Source organism: Chlorocebus sabaeus, chromosome 10 (genome assembly GCF_047675955.1).
Source record: "Chlorocebus sabaeus isolate Y175 chromosome 10, mChlSab1.0.hap1, whole genome shotgun sequence".
Taxonomy (NCBI): domain Eukaryota; kingdom Metazoa; phylum Chordata; class Mammalia; order Primates; family Cercopithecidae; genus Chlorocebus; species Chlorocebus sabaeus.
In genome coordinates this window covers 101547113-101571810 of record NC_132913.1, presented here as the reverse complement: position 1 = coordinate 101571810, position 24698 = coordinate 101547113, and the positions used below count along the sequence as shown (strand labels likewise).

Here is a 24698-nt window from a genome sequence, read left to right as displayed (position 1 = left end):
ACTCTATCCTTTCAAGTTTTAGGAATAGTTTGAGAAACATTCGTATTAGCTCTTTTTTACATGTTTGGTAGAATTCAGCAGTGAAGCCTACTTCTGAGCTTTTCCTTGATGTGCAACTGTTGTAGGATCCTGTAACTTCTTCATTTTAATTCTTTCTCTTCTGACTGTATTTCCAAATAGACTGTCTCCAAGCTTACTAATTCTTTTTTTCTGTTTGATCAATTCTGCTGCTGATGCTCTCCACTGTGTCTTTTATTTCCTTCATTATATTTTTCAGCTTCAGGATTTCTGTTTGATTTTTTAAAATTTCAATCTCTCTATAAAATTTCTCTGATAAATTTCTCAATTATTTCTCTATATTTTTTGAAGTTTGAGGAGCATCCTTAAAGCAGCTATTTTTGAATTCTTTGTCTGAGAGATTACACATCCCTAACACTTTAAGGTCAGTATCTGGTGTCTTATTTTCTCTGTTTGGTAAGGTAACATTTCCTTGCATATTATTGATGATAATGGACATGTGACAATGTCTGCACTTTGAAAGACTGGATATTTGTTCCAGTCTTCACAGTCTGGCTTTATTGTGCCTATCATTTTTCAGAGGGTCTTCCAGAGATCTAAAAAGACTAATTGTGTTCCCTGAGCCTGTGATCACTGAACTTGTCTTAGCACTAGAGGACCCTCTCAGTCCAGGTTTGCTGTGAATCTCACAACGGCTCCAAGGCTGGCATGGCTCTCTGTACTAGAAGGACATGGAGAAGACTTAAGGAGGGTCCCTAAGCTGTTGATGAAAGCTGAACAGGAACCTGAGACTGAAATATTTTCTAATGGCCCACACAGGTGTGCTTCCCAGAAGGTCTCTGCACAAGTGGACTGGGCCTTCTCAGGACCTGCTGTGTGACAGCAGCTGATGAACCTGTCTCACTGGCCCACGTGAGTGTGCAATTCCCAGCAGGTCTTTGCATAGACAGTACAGTTCCCTAAAAAAGTAAGGGGAGCTGGAACTGAGACTGATGTACCTCAACATCTGTTGTGAAATGGAGGTTAGCGAACTCATCATGGAGGCTTAAAGTCCCAGGCTGAGAGAATATGGGCAAGTCTCCTTCTGCATCCTTGTACAAGTAGTTTTCATATGGAACCTCAGCTGAGGGAGGCTGGTGCCAAGCCAAAGAGCAACTTTCAGGTTCAGTGTGAAGACCACTGTCATTGAGCAGACAAGTCTCTTCTTTGAGGCAGTAGTCTGTGTGGTTCCTCTTGGATGCCTGGGAAAGGTTTTGGCACAGATTTAAGGTCAAACAAGGATCTAGCCAAGCACTTTGGGAAATGAGGTTATTCCTAGGCTTGAACCTGGGAGCATAATCAGTGGATCAGCTACATGGGTGCTGGACTATACTCTCAAAATAATTCTCCTAAGTCTTGGGCTCCACTAGGGCTCTCTAGCCTCCTACCTGAATCCTGAGACTCCTGCAGATAGACTTTTGTCTGTGGATCGGTGCAGGATTCTTGTTGTGGACAGAGATAGGAGGGTTACTTTTTTGTTTGTTTGTTTACTTTTGAGATGGAGTCTTGTTCTATCACCAGGCTGGAGTGCAGTGGCACAGTCTCAGCTCACTGCAATCTCTGCCTCCGGGTTTGAGCAATTCCCCTGCCTCAGCCTCCCGAGTAGCTGGAACCACAGGCGCGTACTACCACACCTGGCTAATTTTTTTGTATTTTAGTAGTGATGGGGTTTCACCGTATTGGCTAGGATGGTCTCAACCTTGTGATCTGCCTGCCTCAGCCTCCCAAAGTATTGGGATTACAGGTATGAGCCACTGTGCCCAACATCTCACTGACATTACTCTTGTTTCTGTGAATCTAGATTGCTAGCTTGATAATACTGAGTTTTATATATGTGATTACTGCTTGCAAATCTGAAATTGGAGAATTTTCCCCAAACTATGTTTATGTAAATAGCTAAGTGCAACTTTAAATAGTACTGCAACATGAATGTCTATCCCCAAAGGGACCAAATAATAAGCAATGCTAATACTAAATAACCAAAATTTTTGCCTTCTGTATATGTACCACATAGGCATTTTTTCAATACAACTTTGATAGTCTGTTTGAATATGAACTGTGTCTCAATGCCATGTCCTCAAGAGACCTGTGGGAGTCTTTGCACTCTGCAGTCACAGCTGCTTCTCAACCTCTTGACATTGGTTAGCAGGTATGTGACATAAAACACAATTGTTAAAACAATATAAGTGATCAAAAATTTCATTAAAAAAGTCAGTCATCATAACAAGATATTATTTTTAAAAATATTAGTAGTTAATAAATAGTTGCAGCAAAGAAAAAATCAATTAGTGGAAAATTTTAATGAGGCTGTGGGATACTGATTTGGAGCTGTATTGTAATAGTCCTTTTGATATGAACAAAGTGTGCAAATAAAAATATATTAGCGAGTTCTGTTCCAAGACGGCTGAATAGGAACAGCACCAGTCTGCAGCTCCCAGCATGATCAATGCAGAAGACGGGTGATTTCTGCATTTCCAACTGAGGTACCTGGTTCATCTCACTGGGACTGGTTGGACAGTGGATGCAGCCCATGGAGGGCCAGCCAAAGCAGGGCAGGGCATCACCTCACCCAGGAAGTGCAATTGGTCAGGGGATTTCCCTTTCCTAGCCAAGGGAAGCCGTGACAGACTGTATCTGGAAAAACAGGACACTGCCACCCAAATACTGTGCTTTTCCCAAGGTCTTAGCAACCAGCAGAAAAGGAGATTCTCTCCCATGCATGGCTCGGGGATCCCACACCCATGGAGCCTTGCTCATTGCTAGCACAGCAGTCTGAGATCCAACTGCTAGGCTGCAGCTTGGCAGGGGGAGGGGCATCCACCACTGCTGAGGCTTGAGTAGGTAAACAAAGTGGCCAGGAAGCAAGACCTACTCCCTCTATAGACTCCACCTCTGTGGGCAGGGCATAGCTGAAGAAAAGGCAGCAGACCACTTCTGCAGACTTAAATGTCCCTGTCTGACAGCTCTGAAGAGAGCAGTGAGTTCTCCCAGCACAGCGTTTGAGCTCTGAGAATGGACAGACTGCCTCCTAAAGTGGGTCCCTGACCCCTGTGTAGCCTAACTGGGAGACACCTCCCAGTAGGGGCTGACAGACACCTCATACAGGTAGGTGCCTGCCCCTCTGGGATAAAGTTTCCAGAGGAAGGATCAGGCAGCAATATTTGCTGTTCTGCAATATTTGCTGTTCTGCAGCCTCTGCTGGTGATACCCAGGCAAACAGGGTCTTAAAACTCCAACAGACCTAAAGCTGAGGGACCTGACTATGAGAAGGAAAACTAGCAAACAGAAAAGAATAGCATCAACATCAACAAAAAGGACATCTACACCAAAAGCCCATCTGTAGGTCACCAACATCAAAGACCAAAGGTAGGTAAAACCACAAAGATGGGGAGAAACCAGAGCAGAAAAGCTGAAAATTCTATAAATCAGAGCACCTCTTCTCCTCCAGAGGATTGCAGCTCCTCACTAGCAACAGAAAAAATTTGGACGGAGAATCACTTTCACGACTTGACAGAAGTAGGCTTCAGAAGGTCAGTAATAACAAACTTCTCCGAGCAAAAGGAGGATATTTGAACCTATCACAAGGGAGCTAAAAACCTTGACAAAAGGTTAGACGAATGGCTAACTAGAATAAACAGTGTAGAGAATACCTTAAATGATGTGATGGAGCTGAAAACCATGGCAGGAGAACTTCATGATGCACGCACAAGCTTCAGTAGCTGACTTGATCAAGTGGAATAAAGGGTATCAGTGATTGAAGATCAGTTAATGAAATACAATGAGAAGAGAAGTTTAGAGAAAAAAGAGTAAAAAGAAACGAACAAAGCCTCCAAAAAATATGGGACTATGTGAAAAGACCAAATCTACGTTTGATTGGTGTACCTGAAAGTGATGGAGAGAATGGAAACAAGCTGGAAAACATTCTTCAGGATATTATCCAGGAGAACTTCCCCAACCTAGCAAGGCAGGCAAACATTCAAATCCAGGAAATACAGAGAACACCACAAATATACTCCTTGAGAAGAGCAACCCCAAGACACGTAATTGTCAGATTCATCAAGGTTGAAATGAAGGAAAAAATGTTAAGGGCAGCCAGAGAGAAAGGTCAGGTAACCCACAAAGGGAAGCCCATCAGGCTAACAGTGGATCTCTCATCAGAAACCTTACAAGCCAGAAGAGAGTGGGGGCCAATATTCAACATTCTTAAAGAATTTTAAACCCAGAATTTCATATCCAGCCAAACTAAGTTTCATAAAAGAAGAAGAAATAAAATCCCTTACAGATGAGCAAATACTGAGAGATTTTGTCACCACCAGGCCTGCTTTACAAGAGCTCCTGAAGGAAGCACTAAACATGGAAAAGAACAACCAGTACCAGCCATGCAAAAACATGCCAAATTATAAAGACCATCAATGATATGTAGAAATTGCATCAATTAATGGGCAAAATAACCAGCTAACATCATAATGACAGTATCAAATTCACACATAGCAATATTAACCTTAAATGTAAATAGGCCAAATGCCCCAATTAAAAGAGACAGACTGGCAAATTAGATAAAGAATCAAGACCCATCAGTGTGTGGCCTTCGGGAGACCCATCTCATGAGCAGAGACACACATGGGCTCAAAATAAAGGGATGGAGGAAGATCTACCAAGCAAATGGAAAGCAAAAAAAAAAAAAAAAAAAAAAAAAAAAAAAAAAAAAAAAAAAAAAAGCAGGGGTTGCAATCCTAGTCTCTGATAAAAGACTTTAAACCAACAAAGATCAAAAGAGACAAAGAAGCCATTATATAATGGTAAAGGGATCAACTCAACAAGAAGAGCTAACTATCCTAAATATACAAGCACCCAATACAGGAGCACTAGATTCATAAAGCAAGTCCTTAGAGACCTACAAAGACACTTAGACTCCCACATAATAATAATGGGAGACTTTAACATCCCACTGTCGATACTAGACAGATCAACCAGACACAAGGTTAACAAGGATATCCAGGACATGAACTCACCTCTGCACCAAGCAGACCTAATAGACATCTACAGAACTCTCCACCCCAAATCAACAGAATATACATACCTCTCAGCACCACATCGCACTTATTCTAAAATTGACCACATAATTGGAAGCACTCCTCAACAAATGTAAAAGAACAGAAATCACAACAAACTGTCTCTCAGACCACAGTGCAATCAAATTAGAACTCAGGATTAAGAAACTCACTCAAAATCACACAACTACATGGAAATTGAATAACCTGCTCCTGAATTGTCCCTGTTTGCAGATGACATGATTGTATATTTAGAAAACCCCATCGTCTCAGCTCACAATCTCCTTAAGCTGATGAGCAACTTCAGCAAAGTCTCAGGATACAAAATCAATATGCAAAAATCACAAGCATTCCTATACACCAATAACAGACAAACAGAGCCAAATAATGAGTAAACTCCCATTCACAATAGCTATAAAGATAATAAAATATCTAGGAATCCAACTTACAAGGGATGTGAAGGACCTCTTCAAGGAGAACTACAAACCACTGCTCAACGAAATAAAAGAGGACACAAACAAATGGAAGAACATTCCATGCTCATGGATAGGAAGAATCAATATTGTGAAAATGACCATACTGCCCAAGGTAATTTATGGATTCAATGCCATCCCCATCAAGGTACCATGACTTTCTTTACAGAATTGGAAAAAACTACTTTAAAGTTCAGGAACCAAAAAAGAGCCTGTATTGCCAAGACAATCCTAAGCAAAAAGAACAAAGCTGGAGGCATCACACTACCTGACTTCAAACTATACTACAAGGCTACAGTAACCAGAACAGCATGGTACTGGTACCAAAACAGAGATATAGACCAATGGAACAGAACAGAGGCCTCAGAAATAACACACATCTACAACCTCTGATCTTTGACAAATCTGACAAAAATAAGAAATGGGGAAAGGAGTCCCTATTTAATAAATGGTGCTTGGAAAACTGGCTAGCTGTATGATGAAACCTGAACTGGGTCCCTTCCTCACACCTTATACAAAAATTAATTCAAGATGGAATAAAGACTTAAATGTTAGACCTAAAACCATAAAAACCCTAGAGGAAAACCTAGGGAGTACCATTCAGGACATAGGCATGGGCAAGGACTTCATGACTAAAACACTAAAAGCAATGGCAACAAAAGCCAAAATAGACAAACGGGATCTAATTAAACTAAAGAGCTTCTGCACAGCAAAAGAAACTACCATCAGAGTGAACAGGCAACCTACAGAATGGGAGAAAATTTTGCAATCTACCCATCTGACAAAGGGCTAATATCCAGAATCTACAAAAAATGTGAACAAATTTACTAGAAAAAAAGCAAACAATCCCATCAAAAAGTGGTCAAAGGACATGAACAGATACTTCTCAAAAGAAGATACTTATGCAGCCAACAGACACATGAAAAAATGCTTATCATCACTAGTCATCAGAGAAATGCAAATCAACACCACAATGAGATACCATCTCATGCCAGTTAGAATGGCGATCATTAAAAAGGAAACAACAGATGCTGGAGAGGATGTGGAGAAATAGAACACTTTTACACTGTTGGTCAGAGTGTAAATTAGTTCAACTATTTGGGAAGACAGTGTGACGATTCCTCAAGAGTATAGAACTAGAAATAACATTTGACCCAGCAATTCCATTACTGGGTATATACCTAAAGTATTATAAATCATGCTACTATAAAGACGCATGCACACATATGTTAATTGTAGCACTATTCACAATAGCAAAAACTTGGAACCAACCCAAGTGTCCATCAATAATAGACTGGATTAAAAATGTGGCACATATACACCATGGAATACTATGTAGCCATAAAAAAAGGATGAGTTCATGTCCTTTGCAGGGACATGGATGAAGCTAGAAAACATCATTCTGAGCAAACTATCACAAGGACAGAAAATCAAACACTGCACGTTCTCACTCATAGGTGGGAAATGAACAACTTGGACACAGGGCAGGGAACATCACACACTGGGGCCTGCCAGGGGGTGGGGGTATGGGGGAGGGATAGCATTAGGAGAAATACCTAATGTAAATGACAAGTTGATGGAGGCAGGAAACCAACATGGCACATGTATACCTATGTGACAAACTTGCACATTGTGCACATGTACCCTAGGCCTTAAAGTATAATAATAACAAAAAATTAGCTACTTTGACATTGGACACCTAAAACTCATATCTGTTATCTTGCCCTTTGAAATATGGGTAATTAATGTATGTCTCTCTTTACTGCTGATTCAATAAATCTAATTTGCTTATTTCCATATTTGTTAAGTTTAATATTTAGAATGTAAAATGTTGTGTCTTTTGCAGTTACAATATTGCTTGCCAAAACAAAATGCCTGATTTACAATATTGCTTGCCAAAACAAAATGCCTGATTTTTGTAGGGCATATGAAGCTGTAAGCCACTTAATGGACTTCTAACATAAAACTATATTCTGTTTCATAATGGGTCCATAGTACTGAAATGTTTCCATACCCTGCTAGAAATAAAATATTCCTTGGTATCTAGAACTAATCTATAATACTTTCCAACTAATTGGCTCACTACAGATTAGATGGAATATTTCTTACAAAGACCAATCTATTAAAATGTAATTTTGGTTAAGTCCATCATTAAAATTCCCAAGCCTGACAATGACACAATCACATTTCAATTGGAGCAATCAACATTCCCTTAGTAGACATAATTTTTAGTGAGCATTTTTCCTCTTTCTAAAAGAATGATACTAGCATGATGGTAACAGAATTTTGACTATGCTATCATTGTGAAGTTAGATGTAAGTAATCCATCAGATATCTTTTATAGCTAATTGGAAAAGAAGTAGAATTTGGAATTAAGATTCTCACTCTACTGGGAACTTCCAGACAACCAAAATGCTAGATAGAATTAAATCTTAGAGTTTAAATGAACTTAAGAGGTCATCTATCTAGTCAAATCTCTTTCATCTGAGAACAGACTTAAATCATCCTTCCTTAATTACTATCTGAACCCTTTTAAAGACATCCTCAATTAACTTGGCAACTGTCTTAATCCGTTTTCTGTTGCTACGACAGAACACCACAAACTGGATAACTTTAAAGAAAATAAATTTATTTCTCACAGTTCTAGAGGCTGGGAAGTCCCAGAGCATGGCACCACTACTTTATGAGGACCTTTGTGCTGTGTCATCCCATATCAGAGGGTGAGAGGACAAAAGAGCAAGAGAGCAAAAGGATAGAACTTGCAGCTTCAACTTCTTTAAAAGACAACCCATTCATGGGGGAGGGCACTACCCTCAAGACCCAAACATCTCCTATAAGGCTCCACCTCCAAACACGGTTGCATTGGGGATTACGTCTGCAACACATAAACTTGGAGGAGTACATTCAAACCATAGAAAACACAAAGGACTCTCCAACACTCTTCATTGTTGGTGAAATCATCCTTACATCTGAATGAATACCTCCAGTAGCAGATAAACATTTTTGTTTTGTCATCAGTTTATATGAAGAAGGACATATTTGAAACTTTTTCATGAGTAATTAAAAAGCTGTCAAATCAAAATTGTTCTGTTCTAAATTGGAGAAAATTTGTTTCTTTAACTGCTTTTTCTTCTCCAGGTTTTCTTACAGAAAAATTACAGAGCGATTATAGTTATTTTAATGATTTTGCATTAAAATTGTATGCAGTCTATAGCCCACCTATTATTTTGAAGCCCAAATTGGACAAAAGGATCTTAAAAATGTGTTTGAGTAAAGTTGACTATAGTAGAATTCCTTGTCACTCCTGCCATGACTTGGGGGAGGGGGGTGTGGTGTGTGTGTGTGTGAATTTTAAAATTCTGCAACCCTGTATATCTATGGACTTTTCCTATTGTTTACAACTAATTTCTAAAGTTGTTCTTCTCACCCCATTAACTTACCATTTTAGCTTGGAAATTTGTTTAATAAAAATGAATTTGTATATATGAAGCATTAAAAACAACTTACTGGGAGAACTGAACTTACCCTTGGATCAAAAATGGCATCATTGATAGAATGCATGTGACCATAAAGTGACTGTTCACATATACCCTAGGAAGACAAAGTAGAAATAAAGTCAAATAAATTTCATTTGGAATGTAAAAAGGAATTCAAAAATGCTTTTATTTAAGTTTTAAAGTAATTTTAGCCCCTCTCCCCAGAATTAATACATTCTCACCATAGAAAATATTCGCTTTTGCTATCAACTACTATTCAGAATCATACAGAACTAGAGTGGGGAGCACACTATAGTACTGGTATCTACACTGAAGTTCTACTGTTGTTGCTTTTACACCATTGAGCTGGTAGTAAACTCTCACTAAGTGGCTTTATTTCTCAATTAGCATAGCTTTCAAGCCCTGAGGCCAAGGACTATTAATAAATCCCTTATTAGAAAGCTGTTGTTTTCAGCACAGCATATCTACTGCTGCTGGGGGTAGACGGTGGGGGCTCTCTTTTTCTTTTTAAATTATAGAATCACATTTTAGCTCCTGAATTTTCACAGTTCAGCATTAACATCATTACATGTACAAAAATTTATAAAATATGTACAGTGGCATTTTTAAATATAGAATAAGCATTTGTTTTGTGAAAAACAAATGTCACATCTATTCATTCAATTTAACTTATCCAAATAATAGCTAAAATTAAAATTAATTACAAAAACGTTTAAGCTTCAGTTTAAATGTTTCCATGAAAGATGGACCTATAACACATTATAATAGGGATCTAAGTATCTAAATGTGGGGCCTTTCATTTTGAACACCAATGTTCAAAGGGCATTCTTGACTCTTGTAGGGAAATAACCCAAATTCTGCAGGAGAACAAGGGAAAGTCATATGTGGACTATTGCTTGGAGAGTCTTGCTATGTGCTTGGAAATTCAGATTTCATTCAACAATTTTTTCATTCAACAAATATTTTTGAGCAATTAATATTTGTCAGCACAATTCTAGGTGCTTAGGATATGTCAACAAATAGACAAAGAACCTTATTCTCACGGACCTTATATTCTAGTGGGGGAGATGGGCATTTTGTTATAAAGGCATAAAATATACTAGAAGATAGTAAGTCTGAAAAGAAAATGTCAGACAAGGTTAGTAACAGTAGGAACTTTGGGATTTGGGAACTAAGGGAATTCACATTATCAAGTAGAGTCATCCAGTTTGACCTCACTCAGAAGATGAGGTTTGAATAAAGAATGAAAGTATAGTAAGGGAGTTAGCCAAGCAGACATCTGGAGGAAAAGTGTTCCAGGTAGAAAGAAAAACTAGAGCAAACATCCCCAAGTAGATGTTTGCCTCACACATTTCTGGAACAACAAGGAAGCTAGTGTGGCTGGAGAGAAGTCAGTCAGAAGAGTAGATTCACTGAAAAGTCTTTGTCTGTTCTCATTCACTACCTTGTATTTACTTAACCTTAAATCTTTGAAGGCTGGGAGAGATTACAGAAAAGACTGCAAAATGAGCTATGAAAGATAGATCATCATGATGCCCCTCACTGTTATTGGCCATTCATGGAGTATTTCTGAACCAAGCAAAGTTGGGAAGACTTTATCACTAAGCTCTACTTTGTCCTCATTATCACCATTATACTTAGCAAGTTAACTTCCAAATATCAATTTAAAGAATCAATTCATGCTACGAATCTTTGTTCACAGAGTGTAAAATTTCCCCACATAAATTTAAATTTCACAAAAATAAATTGGAACACTTTGATACTCTCTCAGTATTCCAACCACCCTTGTTATTATGGTTTAGTATCTTGATGCTGTTACAACTTTAAACCAATTATGCTAAGAACTTCAAATCACAAATCATCCCAATTCCCAAAATAGAAATAAATTACTCACAAAGCCAAAAAGGCAAAGCATAAGATGTCATCATTTTTTATATTATCTTAGTAACATTTTGGTTAATTTTGAGAGCTAATATACAGTGATGTAATATTAATACTTGTATACTGAGTGCTAATATTTTCACAAAGATATAAATTAGCAAAGTTTTCTTAAAATATTTTTGTATTAATAAAAGTTTTGCATTTGGTCATTTTCTAACTTGAGAATCTCTAAACTATTTGATTAATTGGTAAGGAAAAATGTAGTAGCTTTTTTTTGTTTTCAAATTCTGAATGCCAAGTTTTAATTCAAAGTAGAATCTCTATGGCACTCTTGAAAAGCCCTGGAAATATGGGGTTATAAAGAAAATGCTGACGGACCACATTTGTGCTACTGTAACAAAACCTGACTCGAAGATAAATGTTTCACGAATTAAAAAATCTTAAAAAAGCTTAAAAAAGCTTTTCTACACAGCTTTGTTCCCAAGATAAAAACGAATCTCCTCTTTTTGTGGTACAGGGAATATGAGGGTTACTAATATTCTAGTCTGCAAACAGCCTTAATCAAAAGCAATACTCAAACTGGGACATTAAAATATGGAATCTCTTCTTTGATGAATTCTTGTCAGAAATGTTTTCTTTCAAAAGGAGGAAAAAAAAAAAAAAGAAGAATTTACAAAAAAAAAATAAAAATCATGTGACCCAATATGTATTGCTCCAGCATTTGATGCTCTCAGACAGAGAAGCTGTGTGTAGTAATGATCTCTATCACTGGCCCTGGTGGTAGAAATGGCTGACTTAATTATTGGATCTGCCACCTAATAGCTGTGTGACCTTAAACAAATTGCTTCACTGTACTGGGCTTCAGTTGCCTGATATGTACAATAAGATAATGGTATTTAACCTATAGCTTCATTAGGAGAATTAACTGAGATAATAATGCACAGGAAATGTTGGTATGTTGCCTAGCACAGAGTAAAGGGCTTGAAAAATATTGGCTCTTAATATTTGTCATATACTATTGAAATGCTGAATATTTTCCAGTTGACATCTCTGCCCTTACTTTTCCACTGCGCTCCAACTTTGAAAGTCTATTTGCCTTTTTAAAGTGCTCTTGGGGACATGGGTGCTGTTTTTTTCTGTTGCCCTCAGATTCATTCTCCACATGGCTCTGCCCTGCCCTATGCTAGGCTCTCTACTAACTACATTGCCTAGGTTCTTAGGACCTCTGGGTCTGGTTGGGTTCTGCCAGACAGAAGCACCTGTAGGATATGGACGAGCAGAAAGAGAGAGAGAATGGATAAACTGCCACTTCTGCTGCCTCCTGTTCAGCTGTGATTATGTCAGTGGCCTTATTCTCTACCAAATTCCACAGCTCCTGTATCCTTTCTCATGGCCACTTGCACGCTGCATCCAATAATGCTTTCCTTCCCCTCCCCTTTCAGACCTAGTGGTAGTGGGCAGTGATGATTTCCCATTGTTGGGAGTCCCTGGCTGCTGTGCTAGCTCCCTTAATGGCGCCCATACCTCTGCAAACATTAAACTTGAGCTTACTCTGTGAGTCCCCTCTTTCTTGCTGGTGACCTGTCTGATGCAGCATGCCAGACATAATAAGCAAAAGAAGACTGGTTGATTTATGACTTCCCAACTATCTATTTTGATCCTCATGAAATCTTTATACATATAAATGGCATCACCTGCTGCTTAAACAAACAAAGGCAACCAAAAACCTGGGAATCAGAATACCTGTCTTTCTTTCCCCACTCCAGCCCCAACCCTTATCTACTACAACAAGTCTTTCTACAAAATATAGCCCTACTCTGCTCAGCTTTGTCCCTTGCCACTATCACCACTCTGGGGACAGGCTATCATCCTACAGACCCTGACTGTGGCAGGAGCCTCCTTCTCCCACTCCACTCCACTCCCAGTCATCCCTTTCACTGCCACTAGAGCAACCAACAAAAGCTGAATCAGACCATGTCATGCTCCTGCATACAGCCAATCAAGAAATTATCATTGCACTAAAAAAATTCCAAACTCTTTGCCTATGTCCTAATGCCCTATATTGTTTGGCTCTTGTCTCTGTATCTGACCTCATCCTTCACCACTCTTCCTTCTCTTTCACTGTGTTCCTCAAATAGTTTCATATTTCTTCATGGTCAGGGCTTTCTAAGCAGAGTTCTGGCACCTGAGTTAAAAAATGACTGAGTAGCAACCCTAAAGATAGAGACCCTTGGGGAGATACAGGGACATCCCACCCTGAGGCATTCCTTCACATCTAAGAGTTGCAAGCCCAGATGCTTTCCTTCGTTTTGGGAAGATTTGTTTAGATTTCAGAGCAAAGGTTTCTTTACTGTTCTCTCTCTCTCTCTGTTTCCCTCTCTCCCTCCAACCCCCACTCCCCAGAGGGAAGAAGGAAAATTGAATTTTGTGGTTTGGGGTTTCCTTTCTAGTGGTCCATAACCCCTTTCCTCCTGGACCCACAAGGTATACCTGGTTCTCACCCAGCCCTGCTGCCCTCCCCCATAAGGAATTGAGGAATAGAAAATAAACAGTCTTCTCTGTGAGTAAATGGTTTGATGTCTCATCCAGAAACCTCCTCTGTACTGTCAGGATAACTAAGTACAGATAGAAATAAGAACATACAGCTGTAACACTGGCCTTCCTGTTTGCTAACGGCCCGGAATGCTCCCGCCTTTGTGCTTTCTGTTTCCTCTCTTGCAGATGTTCTCATCTAGATATACACATGTCCTTATCCTTCCCATGCTGCTTTCAATTCAAACACAACCTTTTTCATGCTGTCTGAGATCTAATTTCCTGACCTCTCTCTTACAACCAGTCATTAGAGGAGTAGAAACTGTTTCATGAAACGCTTTTATTTTTCCTCTTGGGCACACAGCCAGACTAGAGGTCAGGTGTGGCCATGTGACTGAGTTCTGCTCAGTGAAATGCAGGTGCTACAGGTAGTTAGGCAGGAGCTGGGCAGGAGAAGTCTCTCCCATCACCCACTAGAAATGTTGGGTGATGGTTCCGTGATATTGCCTCTCTAAAAATGATATTTAACCTATTAGCCAGAGAGAGAGAGACAATCTTGTTAACATTTGTTAACAATCTCATCCACACTTGTTAACATTAAAGTGTTCATTGAATGCAGGCCCCAGGGAGAAGTAGCTTCTTGGGCATGTGTGTTAAGAGACAAAACGGTGAAGTATGACATTCTGGGGGCACACACCACTGGAGAAAGGAAAAAGCCTCAGATGAGCATGCACATAACTCCCTAAACACACTGCATGCCTGTGCTCAATTCTAAAGGGTAAGGAAAGCACTGCGCATGCGGCAAGCCCACCCTACGAGACGAATCATGGGAAAGAGGTAAGCCTATAAAGTCCTAGCATCAAGGTTAAAGTCCTCCCTTTTTTGCTCTCTTTTCTTCCTTGATCCTTCAGGAACCCGCTTGGGTCTCTTCCAAACGAATTTTCCTTTCTTTCCTGTTCTAAAGCCTTTTAAAATAAACTCCTATTCCTGCTCTGGAACTTGCCTCAGTCTCTTTTTCTGCTTTATGCCCCTCAGTCGAATTCTTTCTTCTGAGGAGGCAAAGGCTGAAGTTGCTCCAGACACCTACGGATTCGCCGTTGGTACCTTAGGGTAACCTGGATCTCTTCCATTGCTAACACAGGCAGTTGTGAAGTAAGTTCAACACAGGCCTGGCCCTTAAAAAATATCCCCCATAATCTGCCAAATTCCTTATTTTCCCTTCTTTGCCAGCTGTATGCAGAAGGGCTCTAGATGATGAGGCAGTATAAACTGGAAGGAACCTGGGTTTCTCAACCACCACAAGGAGAAAAGCCGCCATTCGGGACCTTACAATTGGGTAGTCCATGAATGAGAACTGAGCTTCCACTGTGTCACATCCTTGATATTTCAGGGTTCAACTATATTCCCAGATGCCAATACTTGACAAATGGGTCACCCCAATTTGTTTCCTTCATATCAGTCCTTGTTAACAAAATTATTTCATGAATTTCTCTCCCTGTTTATTGTCGTCTCCTGCTTCTAGAATTACGCTCCACAAGAGAAACTCATCTCCTTCATCTTATTATCCCCAAGGCCTAAGACAACTCTGGTAAGATACGATAAACTTATTGAATGAAAAAGTAAGCATAATTACATGGAGATTATAAATGAAATTGCCAAAAAACAAAACAAAACACCCTCACCAGATATGCTTTATTATTGGACAAATAGCTTAGTCTTCTCAATATTTATTTTCATCCTGATCAGTCATGACACGAAATGCGTGCATTGTCTTATTCCCCAACACCTTTGCTTCAGTGTAGTTCTAACCCAGGAGCGTATTCACCCATTGACTTTTCCATTGCCTATTAACATTTTAAACAACTACAGGGAAATGGTGATTCCTGGTGGAGGATGCAGCTTTACATTCATTGAGTGTTTATTATATACCTAAAGTATTATACTAAGTGTTTGACAGTTGTTATCATATTTAATCCTCACAGCAATGCTAGGAGATAGGTGCTATTGTAATTCATATTCTAGAGATGAAAACAGTGGCATTTAATCCACAAATAAAAAGTGCCAGAGCCATGACATTAACCCAGTTTTGTCTGATTCCAAAGTCCCTTAGCCCTTTATGTACAAGAAGATGGAGTGAGTGAGGCCATTTGCCAAATCTTTCCAATATTCCTCCTTTCTGGGTAGATGTGCACTTCCTAACCCTCCATGGGCTGATGAGAGACCATGCAATGAGCTCTGGCTTAAGAGTGGTAAGTGGAAATGATATGGAATACTCCTCTGGGGTTCTCCCCAACTCCACATTTTCAGCAGTTAACGATAGGTGCAAATGCCCTCCAGGAGTCCCTTTTCCCCCTGGCAGAAACAAACAACCTTCAAAGTCATGGCCGAGAGATCTGCCTGGATCCCCAGGAAGATGAGCAGGAATCCCCTCACACCTACCTTCCAACCCATGAAGGACACAGAACTGAAGCAAGATACACATGTTGTGAGATTTGGAGGTTGTTTGTTACTGTAACACAAGCTAGCCTAGCCAGACTGACCATGAACCCTATGTATAAAGATTAATCTTGTTCCCTCAAAATAGTAAAAGTCTTTTAAGTGTCAATAGTGTCATGTGAAAATTTGAAAAAAATTAAATAATACTTATCAAAAGTCATATTTAAGACCAAAAAACCTTTAAAAACTCTTAAAAATTAGACCAAAATTAAATCATAAAATAAGTAGCCAAGCACATCATCACTAAAATCATTAAAGTGCTAATGCTTACAAATGTCCTTTCTCATTGTAATGACTTACTTAATCAATGAATTTCATATGCTTTTGAAAAAAACTTAAGACAAAAATATGAAGTGAGTCCACTTGATGCATTTTTTTTTTTCCAAGGCTAGATTTTAAAATGCCTTTCTACCATAAAGGCACATGCACACATATGTTCACTGCAGCACTATTAATAATAGCAATGACATGAAATCAGTCTAAATTTCCATCAATGGTAGACTGGATGAAGAATAAAATATACACCATTAATACTATTCAGGCATAAAAAAGAATGAGATCATGTCCTTTGCAGGCCCATGAATAGACTTGGAGGTCATTATCTTACGTGAACTAACATAGCAACAAGGAACAGAAAACGAAATACCACATGTTTTGGTATTTAAGTGGGAGCTAAACATTGAGTACACATAGACCCAAAGAAGGGAACAAGAGACATCGGGGCCCACATGAAGGTGGAAGGTGGGAGAAGGATGAGTATTGAAAAACTACTTATCAGGTACTATGTTTATTACATGAGTCTTGAAATCATCTGTACACCAAATCCCCATGACATGTAATTTACCTATATAATAAACCTGCACATGTACTCCTGAACCTAAAAGTTAAACAATATAAACTAAATGTCAGAGAAAACAAAAAAAACTGCCTTTTTGATATGTTAAATCAATTTTTATATTAGTGATTTTATTAGTCCATTTTCACACTGCTATAAAGCAATACCTGAGACTGGGTAATTTATAAACAAAAGAGGTTTAATTGACTCCCAGTTCAGTTCCCGTGGAAGCCCCAGGAAACTTATAATCATGGCAGAAGGGGAAGCAGGCATGTCTTACATGGCAGCAGGCAAGAGAGAAGTGCAAGCAGGAAAAATGCCAGATGCTTATAAAACCATCAGATCTCGTGAGAACTCACAATCATGAGAACAGCATGGGGGACACTGCCCCCACAATCCAATCACCTCCCCTCAACACATGGGGATTATGAGGATTGCAATTTGAGAGATTTGGGTGGAGACACAGAGCCTAAGCATATCAGTTACATATAATTTACATACACTACAATGCACAAATCTTAGGGGCTTACCTCAATACATTTTTATCTGTGCATATATCTGTGTAATTTATTCAGATTGCGATATGAATTCTTTCCGGTATTCCAAAACATTCCCTCATGTCCTTCTTACTAAAAACATCCCTACAATTTTTATTAACTATATTTTATTGAGAAAGGAAATATAAAAATATGGTTGTAAAGTCAAATATTACAAAACACTATTCAATGAAAAGTTAGTCTCCCATTTTAGTCCACCTCCAGAGGCAACCACCATAAATCATGTTTGTTGTATATTTCATGAACTAGTCCGTATATATACAATCACCTTTCCTCACTGTCTCGTGTGTCTACCTCAGTTCATATAGATGAAACCATAATATATATGCATTTTATTATTATTGTGGTGGTTAAGAATGTGATATTTGAGTGAAGTTGCAGAGTTTAAAACTCAGCTTATTGGAAAACTATTGATACTATCTCTTATTTGCATAAACACTATACTAAATACTTTGCATATAGCAATTCTTTTAATCTCTACCATAGGAAATTGGAAATCTCCATTTACATTGGGAGAAATTTATGTAAAGCAATTAACATAATGTCTATGCAAGTAAGAGATAGTATTATTTATAGATTAATCTGTAGCTTTTTCTCTATTCCTTGTTATACTTACTAATTTTTGTTCGCTGCTGAGAATTTTAAAAGTCACCACTCTCCCAGGAAAAGACTCAGTGTTCTCCATCCATGGTCACAAACACCAGAACTAGTTATAAACTCATCTAATCAATTAGCAACAGTGCTATAGCCCTGCTTACAAGTAAACAATCAGAGCGGATTTTAAACCTATCCAACTGATCAATGACAACTAACTTCAGTGAACATTCCTGTAAAAGCCAAATAGCAACAGATGCGACTTGAAAGTCAGCCAACTGGCTCAGGATGCACTACAGTGAACATGCTTCTAACGCTATTATCAACTTTATTCTACTTCTGTAACTGGCAAAAAACAAGTCTCATTGACCAACACAAGCTACTTTTCTAAGGCTGACTTCAACCAACTCCTGCCTCTGTAACCAACACAATCCAAAGTAAACTCTTCACAAAAACTGGATATAAAATCAGCAATTGGATTTGCTCAATGGGTAGCTCTGACCAGTGTAACTCTTCCACACTTAAATGTATTATCCATTCAACTTTTTGGTTTCAGATATTGAGTGGTGTTCTCATCCTTAGACACAATTAAGTTTATACTAGTTTGCTAAAGCTACCATAACAAAGTGCCACAGACTGGGTGACTTAAACGAAAGGGATTTATTCCCTCACAGTTGTAGAGGCTAGAAGTCCAAGCTCAAGGTGTAGGCAGGGTTGGCTTCATTATGAGTCCTTCCGCTTGGTTTGTAGATGGCTGTCATGTCCCTGTATGTTCATATAGCCTTTCACCTGTGTCTATCTGTGTCCTAATCTCTTTATGAGGACACCAGTCATATTGGATTTGGGCCCACCCTTATGATTTCATTTAACTTTAATTATCTCTTTATAGACCTTATCTCCAAATACAGTCACCTTCCAAGATACTGTGGATTAAGACATCAGCATATGGATTTAAGGGGACACAATTCAACCCGTTGCAAAGAGCTACAGATATGTTTATTTCACTACTTATAAAATGTCTTAGCAATACAATAGCCATTGGAGCATTAACTGGCTGCAAAAGGTAAACTGTGACATTATTTTATACTATGTATTGTATTGTACATACATTGCATGAATTTATTTTGGGCTTATATGCAGTCTCAAAATGAAAAGTTGTACATTTTACATATTTGAATATATATCTAAACAGACTTGGATATTATACAAGCATATAATGTAATGATTAAAAGCACAGTGTCTGAAGTGAAACTACTTGGGTCTGAATTTGGGCTTTGCTGCCTACTGCGTCCTTGGAACACTCTAAGCCTCAGTTTTCTCATCTGTAAAATATAAATAATATAGTATCTACATGACAGTGCCATTTTGAGGATTTAACAAATTAATTGGTGTAAAGTTCTTTGATTGCTGCCAGGGACAAAGTAAATACTCAATAAATGTTAACAGTTACATAGTCATAATATGCAGATTGCAAGCTCTATGATAGCAGAGATGACGTTTAGTGCACTGTCTTTATCACTTCATAATTATAACCACAACGATGAATTAGCACGTGGGAAGCATTTAATACATATTTTTAAATTAATGCACACACATACACACACACACACGTTGCAAGTTTGATAAATGCACCCTTCACCAGCTTTCCTTTCCTAACCACATGACCTTCACCTTTTCAAGGTAATTCAAGCAAAAGGGCCAGGATTTTTGATGTTATAAAAGGACCCTCATGGAGAAAAACTCTAAGAAATGGAGCCCTAATAATGGAATGCCACAACCATCTGACAGCTGCACAGCATAAAGTTTTGTGCACTGTTGCGTTCCTGTCCACAGAACCTTCTGTACTTAGCCACTCTGAGTGCACCTGCCAGCCCCTCACATCACAACACAGAGGCAGCATTCTTGTGTATATTTTTACAAAATAACTTCTCTAAATAAAACATTGAAGATAAAAAGATAAATTATATTATGCAATTGTGCCCCCTATTTAATTTCAAATTCTGTGACCAGTCAAAAGTACTATTAAAGATGAGAAAGCAAATTGTATCCAAGAGCGAACAGAATTAAAGTTTATGCCAACTGCGAGAAAAAAATTCTCATACTCATCACCTACTAGATGCTGCTTGTCTCTATTACAGCTAGTACCTTAGTTTTCAAGTTTAAAAATTAATGTCAAAAGAATTTTATAAGATCTTTTTTTATTTGAACAAGGTAAACCATTTTAATACAATAGAACAATTTATATAACATTTCATATATTCTGGAAATTCTTAAAAATATATTTGTGAAAAAATTCTTTTCACAAATTTTTAAAAAAGGAATTTTAACCTTATGGGTTTACAGGTTGTTAAAAAATATATTCCATTATTCTTAATGAAATGATCTCACTGGCATATAAATTAGAAACAGATTAATCATTAACAAAGCTCCTAGTTTTTGTTATTTCTTGTAAATAACTAACCATGTCTGTGAAAGATTGATTGCAGCTTTTAAAATGTTTGCTGAATCCTTGTGTAATTAAGATGAGTTAAATATGCAAATCAAGTCTAATTAGCTTCATTTATTAATGTTACTTTGCCTTGCCTCTACAAAATTTTTACTGTGGATCTGCTTTAGCACGTAGTATTTTTTATTTCTTTGTTCTGTGTTGAATTGCTGAAGAAACCAGCTGTTTTTCAGAAAGAGAAAAAGCTTTCATGCAGGGTTCTTCATTTAGAAGTGAGGGTTTAAAAAAATGCTCCCAGTAGCATAAGAATGGACTAAAATGCAATTATATACATATGTGTATTGCAATATATATATTCCAATCACCTCACATTAGACTATATTTAATGAATTTCATTTCATTGAAGTAGCAAACCCTCCAGGGATTTCTTCTGATGAAAATGAGCCTTTGTCACAATATGTCCAACACAGCGATTGGGTGGAACAGAGTAAAACAGGCAGCATCGAATGAACCAAAGTACTTGGCCGAATTATATTTTCCTTGAAAAACATTCTACATTTTTTTGCATGCAAAACCAACCTCTCTATGTAAAACTACCAGCATTATAAAATTCACTGGAAATAATGCAAATGAAATATAGTATAATGGTCAGAGGGAAACACTAATATACTAATATAAACAAATATTAAAGTTCAGAGTCAATCTCACTTGCTCCTGGTAAGCCAAAGGGAATAAGAATCAAATCTCAGAGCAAATACAGTCTAAACTTAAATACTTTTTTCTGTTATATATTCAATTAATTATTCTCACCATTACATTCTATAATTCAATTTTCCCAAATTCAGAAAATCGCTTCACATTATTATTGACTTTACTGCCTGCTTTAGGATATATACACTATTATTATTTTTATTAGTTTTTTTTCCCCCTGTGGAAACAGTCATTTTTTCGAGGTTTCTGAGCGGTCATAAATATTTTATTGTGGTTAAAAAGCACAAGAGATGTACTGTCGTAACAAATGTTTAACTCTACTGTATATTATTTACCAAAAATACAATGTTGTACAACAAATCTCCAAAACTTTTTCATCTTGCATAACTGAAACTTTACACACATTCAGGATCTATATTTTATATGATAGTGTTTACTTCCCAAATTATGAAGGCAATACAAGTTTTCGTTTTTTTCTATAATACATTAATTGTTAAGATCATTGGTAAAGTAGGATGAAAATATGTATTCAGAAAGGAAAAACCCTGAAATATAAAATATTCTCAGTTTTATAACGGGTGGCTTTCCTTCACTCAAAAAACATTTCTTTAAAATTAACTAAGTGTCAAATACAGTACTAGAGTTAATAGCATATTTAAATCCAAAGTTTGAGCTCAGTCTGACAACAATCTAGTACACATTCCAAAGTCAGCACCAGTCACCATGTATGAAAGACACGTGTGATGAATTTGAAGCTCTTCTTCCATGTGGAGCATATGAAAGAGTTAGTAGTTGAACTGGAGAAAGGGTTTCTGGGGGGGGTTTGTGTGTGTGTCTGCTTTCTCTGCTAGATGTGATGAGCTAGGGAAAAAAGATAAAAAAACAACCTGCCAGAGAAAGACACAATTGTCAAGAGGTGAATTTCACAGGTGAGATCCCCAGCAATGTAGGGACTTTGATAAACGCCACGAAGAGGGGTGGCTTTAAAAATATGGTTACTTGACAAAGTGCTGAACTAGATTTCCAATGTGCTAAGAACTTTCGACTTCCACCTCATCATCCTCCCCACACTCCAACCCTAATGATTCTGCAACCATCATTAAGCAAATGGGGGAACTTACAAAGTCCTGAAGAAGTCCTCCTACGTGCAGCCCCTCCCCAAGTCCTCTCAAAGTCTCACACAGTTGGCATCAGCCTGACGGTCCAGAAACCTGTCACCTAAATTAGATCCAGGTGTGGATGATGCACCTGGGCCGTAGTTGAAGTATAGCTCCTTAAAGTCCATTCCTCTCAATCTGTAGATCTGTGAAATTAAAATAGGCAAATATCTACCCCCATGTTACCAAATATACATTGTTGGGCAGGCACAGGATAACCACTGTATACATTCCTGTTCTAAAAGGAGGAAAATAAAGGCATAAAAGGGTCATTAGTCCATTACAATTCTAAAATTCGGCCATATAAATTGTGTATGTTCTGTGATTAGGTCTCAAGGCCTGGGAACAATTCTTTATGATTCTGCAGTTCTGCTCCACTATAAATGAGAACGTAAAGCATACCCTGGGTACAGATGTTGTAGAACAGTAATTGTCAAAGTTTAGGGTGCCTAAGAACCAGGCAGAAAGCTTGTTTATAATGCATATTTTTACAGAAAAAAGATTCTTGAGGGTTCCACTTAAAGAGGTTCTGAATCTGCAATCCCAGCACTTTGGGAGGCCGAGACGGGCGGATCACGAGGTCAGGAGATCGAGACCATCCTGGCTAACACGGTAAAAGCCCATCTCTACTAAAAAGACAAAAAAAAAAAAAAAAAATAGCCGGGCGTCGTGGTGGGCGCCTGCAGTCCCAGCTACTCGGGAGACTGAGGCAGGAGAATGGCGTGAACCCCGGGAGGCGGAGGTTGCAGTGAGCTGAGATCGCGCCACCGCACTCCAGCCTGGGTGACTGAGCAAGACTCCATCTTAAAAAAAAAAAAAAAAAAAAAAAAAAAAAAAAAAAAAAGAGGTTCTGAGTCTATGTACACATGAGTTTCAGGAATTTGTATTTTAATTAGCATGCCCCGTGATTCTAACATGTACTTTGAGAAAAAACGATCCACTGCAGTGCTTCTCAAATTTTAATGTTAATATTAATATAAATGCTCTAGAGATCTTATTAAAATACAGATTCCAATTCAGTAGGTCTGGGGTAAGCCAACGCTGTGCAAGAAACAAGTTTCTCTTGTTTTCTGAAATAAAACACTCTCATTTGTAGCATTTGCAAACTGCCATGGTGTAAATATTCCCTCCGTAGACAATTTCAAGCTACCAACTCAATGTCACTGAACTCTGATTTGGGAAGAGTTGTGCATATTCTGCTTTCACAAATCAGTGTGAACCAGCTCCAACGCACCACTGCATGGAGCCCAAGATTTTGAATTTCTCATAAGCCCCAAGGTGATTTGGATGTTCCTGGTGCACAGACCACACCTTAAATAATAATGATCCAGTAGAAAAACATAGAATGCTCCTGGTGAGGTGATGTTTAAGATGAGATATACGAAAAGATAAGTTAGTTGGGCAAAGTCATGGGATAGAGGAAAAAGATTCAAACAGAGAGTGACCCTAGAGCGTGCCATTTGTGTATTGTTCATGAATGCTTCGGTATCACAATGGCAGAGTTAATTTGTTGAGACAAAGATTATAGGCCTGCAAACAAGGCTTTTATAAAAAAAAGTTTGGTGAATTCTGTACTAGAGCATTAAGTTAATAGCTATACTCTCTTAACAACTACAAAATGTTTTAATCATTATGCTGTGCTGTATGGCTTTAAAAAAACCCCACACATATACATGTACAAACATCAACCCATAGACACGCATGCACAAGCACACAATCACGTACACAGACACATACACATACATGGACACACAACACACACATATACATATACACACATATATACACATACACACCCACAAAACCAATAATATAGATAATTCAGTTATTTTAATCAAGTGAAATATATATATACATTAGAATGATAGAGGAGATTAAATAAAATGTATAGAAGGAATAGCATATAAAAAAAGAAAATACAAGCATTACTATGGTAATAAATTTGAAAATCTAGAGCAAATAGATTACTTCCTAAGAAAATACAAATAACCCCAATTAATTGATTAATTATTATATCACTGTTGAAGAAAAACCACATCATTTATTCCAAAACATATAATTTAAGATACAACTATTTTATATACATATATAATTACTAACTACATAGCTGAAAGTGTTAAAAGACAGCCCTAAAGGATCAGAGAGGTGGTAGCTGTACCAAGCAACTACAATACCTAGGGAAGAGGGGTCAAATAAAAGTTTGAGTTATTAAATCTTAAAAGACTTACATGAAGGGCTTAAACTCAAACCTCTAAAATGAGATCCTCCTCGGGTGCTGTTAGTATCTCTGAAGAGGGTGCAATGAGGATGGTTCTATAAGTTTGAAAAAAATTCAAATTGATTTAGCTGCTGCCATAAAAAGAGCTGCTGGGATGAAGAATCAAGCCACAGGAGTCCACCAGAGGCACACA

General features: G+C 38.0%; 1 protein-coding gene across 1 annotated transcript in view; it reads right to left on the bottom strand.

The window, feature by feature from the left end:
• LOC119625297 (sperm-associated antigen 16 protein) overlaps nucleotides 1-24698 on the bottom strand; it is a 572840-nt gene that overhangs the window by 298656 nt on the left and 249486 nt on the right. The window contains exon 4 of the mRNA XM_038001577.2: nucleotides 9107-9172. Within this exon, the coding sequence (XP_037857505.2) occupies nucleotides 9107-9172 (66 nt within the window). The remainder of the gene's footprint in view (nucleotides 1-9106; nucleotides 9173-24698) is intronic.